Genomic DNA, 12427 nt, shown 5'->3' on the forward strand with positions numbered 1-12427 from the left:
ATATATAAAATCTCAAAAGAAATTTATAGGAGGAAAAGCTTTTTTCTTGTCTGGATTGAAAATGAACAACAAACAGTATTGCAGCTGTTGCAGTTGTGATATTTCTGTGCCTCTTGGTGAAAATTCATTGCAATTCTTCCCGAGCAAAGTGTAATGAAAGCACAACTTACATGTTACAAATTTTCTTCATGTATTTATGTGATGAAGAACAGTTGAGTTATACTGATCTGAGATTTCCTGGCAAATTCACCAGCTGAAGGATTCTGACTAATGAAAATGTCAGATGCCTGGACCTAAGAAGGCTTTGGCAGTTTGTTTTTTATTTGTCATGTCTGACAAAGAAATATATCCTGACTGCATAATTTTATTGACATTCTTAATACAGCAATCATAGCATCGTCTATGTTTAAATCACAGGTCAGCAAGTCATGAGACCTGGCTCTCTTTCTGGCACAACTAGAGGCTTTTTGTGTACATAAAGGCTTAGGAACTAATTTTCCAATTTAGCGAAGAAAAATGTACTCATAACTTCATCACTGCTTTTTCCAGGCAGGCAGGCAGGCAACTTGAAAATTATGTGTCCCAGATGAGCTTTTATGTACATACCAGGACACTGGAATGCCCAGTTGCCTTGATTGCGTAGGTAATCAGTTCCTGCATTGCGCACTAAATTCAGAACTGCATGTTATTCTCCACTTAAACAGATGCATTTGAGCGCAGGGTCCTTGGGCTGCTCTCTGCTATTTCAGATGTGGATCACCGCAGTTATGCGTCTCATGGAAATGTTTTGGAGCGAGCGTTAATACACACGTATTAAGTGCATTGAAAGTTTTGCTTAGATGGTTCCACTGTGTTGCCAAGGTGGTATCTGCCTCTTTGGAAGCTGCGGGAAGTCTGACATCCGTACAGACGTTTTCACTATGCTTTGAAGTGTTGCAGAAAAGATGTGGACTGGAAAATGTTTTTTCTCCTGCTCTTCTGAACTAGTTACGCTAAGCACTGGGCTAAGTCAGTACACCTTGGTGTTGTGGTCCTCATGTTTTGGGAGGCAGAGTGAGGAATGGCTGCTCCGTGTCCCGTCCCTGTGGTCAGCCTTGTGCCAATGGCCCCTGTCCTGATCTGGGTGGAGAAAGTGCAAGTGGGTGAAGGAGGTGTGGATGGATGCTAGTGTCCCATGGGAGTATGGGCGACTCAGGTGATTAAAGCAGTGCCCAGGCTGCCGTGCTCTTCTTGGGTGGCCAGAAGCAGAGGAGTTTATGGGAGGCTTTTCGCGTCTGCTGTCCTCTTTCTCCAGCCATACTAAACACTCACAAGCTGCGGTCAAGAAATCAAGGCCAGTAGTTAAAACCACTGGAAAATATTTCTGCCAGCAAAAGGATTGTGCTAGAAATGAGCAAAAGCCATAGCCTTGCTAAATTTCACTACTTATCGTGGTTTCTCTTTGCCATAGTATGTGTGTCTTTCAAAAGAAAGCTGCAAGTCCTTTGTGAGCATCATATAGTTATTAATTACAGGTGAAGCGGCTGCAGAAAGCAGAAGCAAAGCTGGTTTCTGTCATCAGCTGTGGGACGCAGCAGGGATAGGGCATGTCCCCTGGGCAGGCGCGGGAACATGTCCTGCAGAGCATCTGACCATGCATGTTCTCCAGGTCTGGCACAGATACGAGGTAAAGCTCGTGCCAAGGATGAAGCCCAGAATTTTTCAATTTCTGTAACTTCCACATAGATCTTTCCTAGAAGACTCACCTGTAGTTTTTACAGAGCGAACAAGGAGATGACCTGTCATGTACCCTGGAGATTCATAGATTTCTAGGTTGGAAAAGACCTTAGAGATCATCGAGTCCAACCATCCCTAATCCCCATTAAACCATATCCTCAAGTAGCTCATCCACCCTATTCTTAAACACATCCAGGGATGGGGACTCAACCACTTCCCTGGGCAGCCTATTCCAGTGGCTGACAACCCTTTCAGAGAAGAAATACTTCCTAACATCCAACCTGAATCTCCCCTGACTAAGCTTATGCCCATTTCCTCTTGTTCTATCTCCCATCACTAATGTAAAGAGCCCTTCCCCTAACTCCCCACCATCTTTTCTCAAGTACTTATAGGCCGTAATCAGGTCTCCCCTCAGCCTCCTCTTCTCCAGGCTAAACAGCCCCAACTCCCTCAGCCGCTCCTCATAAGTTTTATTTTCCAGCCCCTTGACCAGTTTAGTCGCCCTTCTTTGGACTCGCTCCAGGAGCTCAATATCTCTCTTAAAGCGAGAGATAACCAGCTTTGCAGCAAAACCCTACATCCACAGGATTGCCACCCTACTGCTGAAGAAGTGGATGTTATTTGCCTATCCCTTTCTCAGAGATCAGTTTGATTTTGAGGCAAAGCAGTTCAATTTGCATGAAAAAAGGCATTCCTTTTAGTAAAAAACGAGATTCACCTTTGCCAAAGGGCTGGTTCATCCGGGTTCAGTCTGATTTGCCACTGTGAGTAGTGTCCTGTGTGGTTTGCTAGTGCTCAGGTCAGAGGGGCTCCGTGACCTCCAGGCCATGTTCTGCAGCGAAGTCCTTGAGGAACACATATACTTTATGGAACAGGAAAGTGCACGTTGTAAAAATTGAGAGGGAGACTGAAAATAGCAAAGTTCCTGCATCAGGATCGAGTTGAATTCACCTGCTGCTTGGTAGGCTGTGAAGCGTGAGCATCTTCTGTGGCATTAAACCATGTTACACTCTTACCTTGCAAGGGCTACTGTCATTTCTTGTGGACAGAAGGGAAGAAAAGGCAGTGACTTTTTTAGCGTGGATGGCGTCCACACTTGGTGTATAAAGTGTGCCAGGTGGCAGTAGGTTCCAGGGCCATCAGACCGCCTTTGCTCTGAAGCCCCTGCCTCAGACCAGCGTGGGCCATGCAAGTGGAGCCGCACTTCTCTACAGGATGGGGAGAGCTTTGCCACCAAGAGCACCCCGATGTTTTTCGTGGGGTAGGCTGACTTTCACCAGCTGAGGAGCATCAGGCTTGCCACTCGGATGGGGCATTGCCATGGGAGATAACCGAGCACTCAGTGGCACCTATCCCTGCAAGGAAGTACTTGTCCTGTTGTATGGGTCATGTATGGAGCTTTTAGAGATGTCTGCTTTTGGATGAGAGGCTACATCAAGTTCCAAACGCTATGTGGATATTACAGAGGCGTGGTCATTTTTTAATTAATTTCTTTACAAGAATGAAATTGAGCAAGCAGGCAAGAAAAGAAAACCTAAACTCAGGCACTTCAAAAATGCTGTGCTGGAGCTTTTCACAGTTATCTTCATCCATTCAAATTGGTTTCTGCTGAACTGGATACAAAGAAAAAAGGGAAAGAAGAAAACACTAATCTGGGGAAAAAAATGCCATGATAGACATCAACTGAAAATCATTGTATTTGGAAGTGAAATAAAAATGTGCTTACACATATTCTCTAAGAGTGAGAATAATTTTGCTTCTATCAAGCAAAGAATGGAGTTCTAGTGGCTAGTTACGTGCTTCAAGTTAAGCATATGATTTAAATACTTTGGGGAATCAGTAAGGCAACATGTGAAGCCTTCTCATATTACTCAAATATTGTGCTCTTAATGCTGCAAAAGTTTTTAAAGAAAGGTCAAAAGCTTAGCTTCTGATCCCATATAAATCTCATCCAGTTTTAGTTTGCAGTTTACGTCACTGCTTTTGTAGGAGTTGATGTGGTTTAAAACTGTTTTTGAGATCAGAATTTACTTCTGTGCAACTTTTTCTTTTAGTCTGTTGCTATCGGTTGTTTCATTTAAAGGGGATGTAGTTGTCTGTGTTTTTTGGAAGGAGGATTATAAAAATAAATGATCCAGAAGTATGCGTGTGAGGAATTGCAAAAAGGAGAAATTTATCTGTAACAGCGAGCTCATACCCTGTCTGAGCAGCCAACTCCATTTAATGCAAAAGATGCCTGATCTCAGTGGAATTCTGCTACTTTGAGTCTCACCCTGTTTTAGTATTATGTATAATTTAGCCATTGCAATGGAATCAATATTTTAATCTTATTTTTCCTCTCTTTTTGTTTCAGGTATTATTTTAAAGTCCAAGCAAAGAATCCGTTTGGTTATGGACCTGTTAGCTCTTCAGTCTCATTTATCACAGAATCTGGTATGCTTTGCTTTTTATTTTCATCTCAAAACTAAATTCCTTATAACAAGTGTGGCAAGACAGTGACTGAAACCAGTACAGTAATTATAGTAATTATCCTGAGCTTGCTGCTTTGAGACTTTTTTTTTTTTAGGTTAATTATTAGTTTTCAGTAAAGCTAGGGTAGTAATATGCACTTCTAATGCCACTATGAAAATATAAGTCACATTAAAAGGAGCTTCAGGGGAACAGGAAGTTGAATTTAAAATACAAAAGACTACTAATGTTCAACAATACAGAAGCTGTGGGAGGTTTAATGTCTTAGATAGATTGACCAAACATTTAGTAAATTAGCTTCCTAATTGTGAACAGCTGAGCAGTTGGAAGCAGCTGTCTCTAGAAGAAATATAGGAAACAATTGTTCCATCTGACAGGCAAAGTTCTCCGTTCTTTTTTTGACAAGGCATGCTGCTCTTTCACAGAGCTAGCAGTGAATTAAAGAGGAGCACTCTCTTCTAAAAATAGTATGTTAAATGAGCTATTTTAACTGATTTCTCCTTCTCCTCCTTCGTCCTCCTCTTCTTCCATTGAGCCAGAGGCTAAAGACTCCACTGAATAATAAAGAACAAATTTTTCAGTCTTTACTTGAGTGAAAGGTCTGTTGTCTGTTGCAAATGTTGCCCTTTTGATGACATGGGGTTTACAGAGTCTCTGCCTTTGCTCATTTGACTTCACCCTGTAGTGCTTGCTTCAGAAGCTCCATTAAGAACCAAGAAACTAAGTCTTCACAGAAGGGAGACAAAAATGCAAGACAATTAAATGGTCCTGCATAAAATATTCAGATTTTTTTTAAAGGAGTAAGAAGCTCAAGTATAAATCCAAGCATAATATTTAACATTGGACAAATGCGGCAGTGTGCCCAGTTGGCCAAGAAGGCTAATAGCATCCTGGCTCGTATCAGAAATGGTGTGGCCAGCAGGACAAGTGATCGTCTCCCTGTACTTGGCACTGGTGAGGCCGCCCCTCAAATACTGTTTTCACTACAGGGAAGACATTGAGGTGCTGGAGCATGTCCAAAGCAGGGCAATGGAGCTGGTGAAGGGTCTTGAGCACAAGTCTTATGAGTAGCAGCTGAGGGAACTGGGGTTGTTTAGCCTGGAGACAAGAAGGCTCAGGAGAGACCCTATCACTCTCTACCACTGCCTGAAAGGAGGTTGTAGCAAGGTGGGTGTCAGTCTCTTCTCCCAAGTAACAAGAGATAGGACAAAAGGAAATGGCCTTAATTTGTACCAGGGGAGGCTTAGATTGCATATTAGGAAGAATTTCTTCACCAAAAGGGTTGTCAAGCATTGGAACAGGCTGCCCAGGGGAGTGGTTGAGTCACCATCCCTGGAGGTGTTTAAAAGACATGTAGGTGTGGTGCTTAGGGACATGGTTTAGTGGTGGACTTGGCAGTGTTAGGTTTATGGTAGGACTCGATGATCTTAAAGGTCTTTTCTAACCTGAACAGTTCTATGATTTTACAGTTCTATGCTGTATCTTGCAGGGAGTTTTGCTGATTAGCTGGCTGCCAGTATACGGGCCTGAATGCCTGGTTTTCCCAGCCAAAATCAGCTACCTTGTGAGCTTTATTTAACAGGTTAAATCCACCAAATTTAAAGTTTTATTTGCAGCACTGATCTTTTGTTTGTCCTGTGGCCAAAGGTGGCTTTCCAGCTGGCACAATTACAAAAGCAGTTGCTAAATCTAAAGCCAGATGGTATAGTTACAGTGAAGGAATAGGTCAGAAAACATAGAAATTGCTAGTTCAGAGTGGTCTTCTAGTGCAACTGAAAGGTTTGAGCTGATGCTAATATTCAATAAAGAACGCCATCATAGTATCGAGCAGCTTATTGTAAATGTTCAATCTTACCCCTGGTAACACACTGAAGAGAACAGAAAATCGTTGTTCTCTTTCATCAAACTGTAAAAACTACCTGGAATTTTTCTTCCCCATCGGTAGACAAGCACCGTGCTTTTTCTTTAGGCATTTTGTATATAGTAAGGGCTAATTAAGAGATGACAGAAACTGCAACGTAATGAATACAGACAAGCTAATGCATTAGATCATGTTGTTTTGTTATTCTTACTCCACACCTAGTCCATTCTTCTTGAATTTAGAAAGAGACTATTTCAAGTTAGCAGAAGCTCCTGAGGTAGTGGACAGTGCAGGGACCACTGCCCAGGGAGCTCCTGCAAAAATTCTGCCACTATGACAAAAAGAGTTAAAATGACAATTTTCACATATTTTTGACTAGCACTAAACAACTGTGCTAAACATGATGGATGTCTGGGACTGAGATTTGCCTTCAAGAGGTAGGTTCTGTTTCCCTTTGGAAGGTAGGCCTGCAGGTGTAACTTACACTATATATTCAGAAGCCTACAGTGAAACTGCCCGCCTGTTCTGAGGATCTTCTGACAAGAGGAGATCTGTTTCAAAGCTGGCTTTGAACTTTGGTACTAATCTCAGTAGAGTTTTTACAGTATCAGAATAAATACACAATCCTGTGGCAAGTTTCATCAAGTGAGAAAAACAGTGGAATAACACTCATTAGCTCTGCAAATACACGAGACATTGAATCTCACATTCATAACGTGGCTAAAGGCTCTTACTCTGCAACTGATATTCTCTTGAGGGACACTCTGTGTTTCATATTCTAAAACAAGGTTTGGAACAAAATACTAATTTTTTTTGTTGTTGTTTCATTCTTCTAGACAATCCCCTCCTCATTGTCAGACCACCTGGTAAGTCCTATTCTGCTGTTTTTTTCATGAAGTGCATAAAACCTGTGCAAAACAGTTACAATATAGGTGTCAGAAGCATATTAACATGTTTGAGTTACAGTTTTAAGCAGGAACAGGTAGTAATTAACCATGCTAATTCACAAAACATTTTCTCTCTTAGGACCCCTTATTTTGGTCTTTGAAAAGAATTCTTATAAAGATATGTTAGAATAAGCACTTGATTTTGGCCCATCTTCTGCCTGGTACAACAGCTTTAATTGCTTAATAATAAGCACTGAACTATATTGCTTCTGTATCTGTGTCCCTTAGTTGCCTGAGCATAGCTTGGACAGGGGATCAGGTTTTCCTGTCTCTAGCTGTTGTGATCATCTGTACCAATTGTCACACCCTTATAAATAATTGAAAATTTAAAGGATTTGTGGCTGACCTGTATGACAGGGATACACCGCAAAACTGTGGAGCATCATTTGTATTTCCAAGCCTTCTGCCTTTGCAATCAGCCAATACAGCCCCTAATCAGAAGGGCTGATTTCCTGCTGCTGGGACCAACCTTGCTAACATGGACACGGGTAGGGTGACTCTAGGCAGCGCATCTCAGAAGAGATGGCAAGAAAAAAGACCTCACGGTTATTACACTGTCATTTTTCCTAAGCAGTTCAAACGGTTAGTTCTGGGGCTTTTTGACTGCATTGTCCATGAAAACAATGTCCAGTGTCTCCCTCCATTCTTTGTTTCATTACGCTTGTTAGTCTGTTTGTTCCGTGTCCTCTCTGATGTCTGATGATGCACAGATATTGCAGAGCACACGATGTCTCTGGCAGTCACTGTGAGAGGCCTCTAAGAGCAGTGGCCTTCCCGTGTCCCCCGTCACCTTCGGGTTTTTAACCATCAGTTATTTTGTGAGTCTGTTCACGGAAAGGAGGTTTTGGAAGGTGATGACTTTTGCACTTGCAGTTTCTGCTTCAACTGAACAAAGAGAAAATATTTTTGTGTAGCTGCAGTGGTAGAGATAAGATAGACCAAAAAGAGGTGGCAGAGCTTTGGGAACCTGTGGAAATGAAGAGCTTCTGAACATCCAGCGTAACTCTTACAGGACATGCTAAATTTATCCTTTGGGATTTTTGGAGGTGGGCAAAAGTGATGGACAAAACCCGACTATTCACAGCAAGAAAACTGCATTCAAGAAGTAGATAGTTTATTGCTTTATTCTAAAGAGAAAGCTGTGGCCAAAATCCTGCAATCCTTTTGCTGTGTGACTAATTGCATAAAGTCAGTCCAGTTAACGTTTGTGTCCATACCGGTGGAGTTTTGAGAATTGCTGATCAGTGATTGCTTCTCACATGCAAGTGTTTGCAAGATTTGATCCCTGTGCCTAGTGAAAGGGAGGAAGAATGACTAATGGAAAAAACTTTCAATCTCATTTGTAAACCACCTCAAAATAGCACAGTAAAAACAGAGCTTCGTGCTGCAGCTAGAGAGAAAAATACCAATTATCACATTGGAAGCTTTTCTTGTAATTATATATACATTACTACAACAGCTATTTCAAAAGAAATTATATTGTCTTGGTTAGTGTAAAGCAAACATTGGGCAAGCCAGGAGGAATATTTAGGCTTTTGTGATACGGTTAAGCAGTCTCCTCTTCAGCAATGCTCTGGACAGAGTTCCCCAGGAAAGGTCTCATTTGTCTGTTACTGGAACCTCATATGTTTTGATATAATATGGGAAAACAAAAAAGAAAAGTATGTTTCTGATTTGATCTTTTTAACAAAATAGTGAGAATAGACTTTAACTCACATCACAGGCTCTTACTCTCCACAGAATTTTTGACATCTGTTTTTAGCGAAAGGATTAAGTTCTGTACTTAGTGTTAAAATGAAAGTGACTGTGTTTAGACAGTGTCACTGTCTGACCTAAGGTCAGGCTCTGTTTAGAAAAAAAAAACTGAGTATCACTAGGTAGAGAAGATGTCTTACTAAAAACAGTGAGACTATTTGTTTACTTAAAACTGTGGTTTAGTACATGAAATCATTTTTAAAAATCATTTTCACAGTTGTTATTGTCTACTGCCTAGAAGAGATTTAATCAAATCCCTTGCTTTTTGATTCTTTTAATATGATATTCATTCTTGAAGTAGTATTTCTGGATATAGAAGTCATGCATTAATCTATTACAGCATCTCTTGTAAAACGTATTATCAGGCCTTAACTGCAGCAAAACTCAGACTGAAATGCTAAATTCTGTCATTAATGTTGAATTTTTTTTTCTCCAAGGTGGTGAGCCTATCTGGATCCCATTCACTTTTAAATATGACCCCACCTATTCAGACTGCAGTGGCAAGCAGTACGTGAAACGAACTTGGTACCGCAAGTTTGTAGGAGTGGTTCTTTGCAACTCCTTAAGGTACAAGATTTATCTCAGCGATGACCTGAAAGGTGGGCACCAAGATTAATTTCCTGATATATGATTACTTGTCATCTCCATCTTCTCGCTTTCTTCACTTCGTCTGTGAAAGAATTGTGTGACGTCTGTCTGGGAGTCCTTCTCTGGAGAAGGTCCAATGTGATAGCCAAGCTGCCCTGCTTTTGCCTTATGCTTACTCCCTGCCATCTGCTTTCAAGCGGAGCTCTTTAGATAGAGGACAGGAGGAAGTTTACCTTGAAAAGCTTGTGTGTGTTTGCATCCTGAGAAAGCAATGTGCTTTGTACCGTGAGAACAAAGTTGTGCCCCCCACACGTCTCCCTGGGAAGTCCCACACTTGGTCTACAAGTGGGTGAGCCCCAGCTGCAGCCAGACAGAGCAATGCACCCTAGAGAGCCCCAGGGCAGATGGAAGTGGGGAACGTCAGAGGAAAGACTGATTTTGCAATGACTGGGTGAGCAGTACTCCTAAGGGTTAGCAGTAGGTCTTACACGGATGGATTTGCTGAGAGATAATGAAGGAAACTTTCCATATTGTTGATCTGGCATACTGGGATTATCTCAATGGCTTTTCAGATTATGCTAATGTGTTATTTTTATTGCAATGCATTGGTACAGTTTAAAGACAGTGTTCGAATATCCAATAAGAAACAATCAAGGTGGCAGGACCCACCCCATCTGCTAGAGAGAGAGCTCCACAGTTTTAGCTTTCATTTGAGACTGCAGTCAAACTGATGATATTGACACGTAGAGCATTTTTTAGTTTCTCATGACATATTGAAATTAGTGATCCGGTTGAAATTCCCTCCACCTGTCACCTGTGGTACAGTGTCCTTGGACTTGCAAAATCAGAGTTATTCCTTACGGAGCTGTAACCCATTTCTCTTTTCCATAATTTCTCCATCCATAATGCAATGGTAGCGATCTCACTCTGTTCAGCCTCTCTTTCCAGATTCATTGGTAATACTGTGCTTGTCACTGTAGTACTTCTGCTTTCTCCCACATCTGTTTTCCTAGTGGTAAAGAGCACACCAAACGGAAGTGATGCTGGGTCAAATAATCTGTCTGTATTACCCTTCAGACACCTTCTACAGCATTGGGGACAGCTGGGGAAGGGGTGAGGACCACTGCCAGTTTGTGGATTCACACCTGGACGGAAGAACAGGACCTCAGTCGTACGTTGAAGCCCTGCCCACCATCCGAGGTACGGCAATGGAGGAGTGGGATGCTGGCCAGGTGCCTGTCATCCTATCCATAGGTTTAAGGGGAGGGAGCAGGGCACAGAGCGGGGCTCTTTGTCCACGGCTGCTGGCAGCTCTCTGAGGAGTCCTGCCGATGCAGTAGGCGATGAGGTCATCTTGTACCTACCTAGCTGAAAAGGTTATGAAAGTCTCAGAAGGACATGTGAATGTTGAGAGAAAGAGACAGAAAGAGAGAGTGGCATGTAATGCAAATAATTTACAGCAACAAAATGCAAAAACAGAAGGAAAAAATTGTACAGGTCTATGAAACCTTTCTCCTAATTATAAGACCTAACGCATTGAGTTGAGGTGCGAAAACTCTTCCACGTGCCACAAAGGACCAGCTACATCTTTGCAAATATGGCTTTTGCAATTGGCTTCTTACCAGTTCATTCAGTGCAAAACACATAGGAGTATATCTAGTGACTTAAGGTCGGACTGCAGGACTTTTATTCTGGCCTGGTAGATATCTCCCTCCGAGTGAAAATTCTCTCCTTGAAGGAGTTCCTCTGAGTAAACTGCTTAGCTAACATAGCCAAGAGGGTGACAGCTCGCTGCACAAAAGGAACTCAATCATGAAAGTCAGCCAATCTTTTCAATAACTCTATTGGTCTAAATTATTCAGTTGGCTTTAATGGTTTCCATGTTGAATTATTTGTTGATATTCTTGTCATGGTGGCATTACCAGGAAGAAACTGAAATAGTCGCTGATATTTATATGTCACTGGGAAGTACTGCATTCTCAGTTCAAAAGAGGGATGATAAATCCAGATGCGTATTACTAGGTCTAGGAGACAGAGAGAGAAAGAGCGCACAGAAATTATATTATTGGCACAGACATGAGTGTTTCACATGTTCCAGTGCACGAGCTATGCGGAGAAGAATGCTGCACCTCTCCTAATGCTTTAAGCAGTCACATTCTTTCTGCAGATGAAGAAAAAGGAGGAGGAAGGGCTTAGCTCCGTATTTACTGCACCAAATGATGCCTTTTTGTTTTGTGAAAAGCTGATGTTTTTTGATAGTCTCTTGAGCCCTATGAGATAATACGATTTGATGGTATTTTTTGCCCTGGAGTCCTTCGTATATTTAAACTCACTTGCAAACTTCATAAACACAGCTGAAATATGGCCACCTTTTGGAGTGAAATGCAGAAGTGCCTTGGCAGACCACAACATTACACAACAGTTCAAGAGATTTTGAGCAGTAAACCCAATCAAAACTACAAGAAATACAAAGGACCAGAGTTAAATCATTCAAGAAAGATCTAGGCCAAATGCCAAGGCTAGCAAATACCCTTTTGACAAAACTCCTTACCAGACAGTGTCTAAGTTTTCATTTGGCTGTGGGATCGACTCTCGCCATGACCATTATTTTTGTTAAATTACTGTGTCTTGTTCTGAAATGCAAATGAGTGCTTTTCTTCCAACAGGGTATTACCGTCAATATCGCCAGGAGCCTGTGTCATTTGGACGCATCGGACACACAACACCCTACTACTATGTGGGCTGGTATGAGTGTGGCGTGCCCATCCCAGGGAAATGGTAGCAGTCTGCTTTCCTGTCTTAGGCGGACCATGCTTTTCAAATGATTTCTACCAGAGGACTCTGAGCAACTGATTCAGAAAAGAAAACACACCAAAAAAAAAAAAAAAAAAAAAAAGAGAGAAATGAGGCAAACCAGTGAAGACCAGCTGCTCAAGAAACCCCCGTGAAGCCAAACCTGGTCCCCACTCTACCAGCCTAAATCTGTGGTGCTGCTTGATTTCTGCTTGGAAGCAGGGACAGGGTGTACGTTTGGTGTCCTGCCTTCCTCCTCTGAGTCTTTAAGGCACGGAGGGGTGGTTTGCAACGCGTG

General features: G+C 42.0%; 1 protein-coding gene across 3 annotated transcripts in view; it reads left to right on the forward strand.

Annotated features, from left to right (window-relative positions):
- FNDC1 (fibronectin type III domain containing 1) overlaps positions 1-12118 on the forward strand; it is a 43860-nt gene extending 31742 nt beyond the window's left edge. For all 3 annotated transcript variants that reach the window (XM_086626680.1, XM_009991810.2, XM_086626686.1), the window contains 5 exons: positions 4070-4149; positions 6883-6912; positions 9186-9347; positions 10414-10536; positions 12003-12118. In XM_086626680.1, the coding sequence (XP_086482806.1) occupies positions 4070-4149; positions 6883-6912; positions 9186-9347; positions 10414-10536; positions 12003-12118 (511 nt within the window). The remainder of the gene's footprint in view (positions 1-4069; positions 4150-6882; positions 6913-9185; positions 9348-10413; positions 10537-12002) is intronic.
- The last annotated feature ends 309 nt before the right edge of the window (positions 12119-12427 follow it).

Source organism: Tauraco erythrolophus, chromosome 2 (genome assembly GCF_009769465.1).
Source record: "Tauraco erythrolophus isolate bTauEry1 chromosome 2, bTauEry1.pri, whole genome shotgun sequence".
NCBI classification, from domain to species: domain Eukaryota; kingdom Metazoa; phylum Chordata; class Aves; order Musophagiformes; family Musophagidae; genus Tauraco; species Tauraco erythrolophus.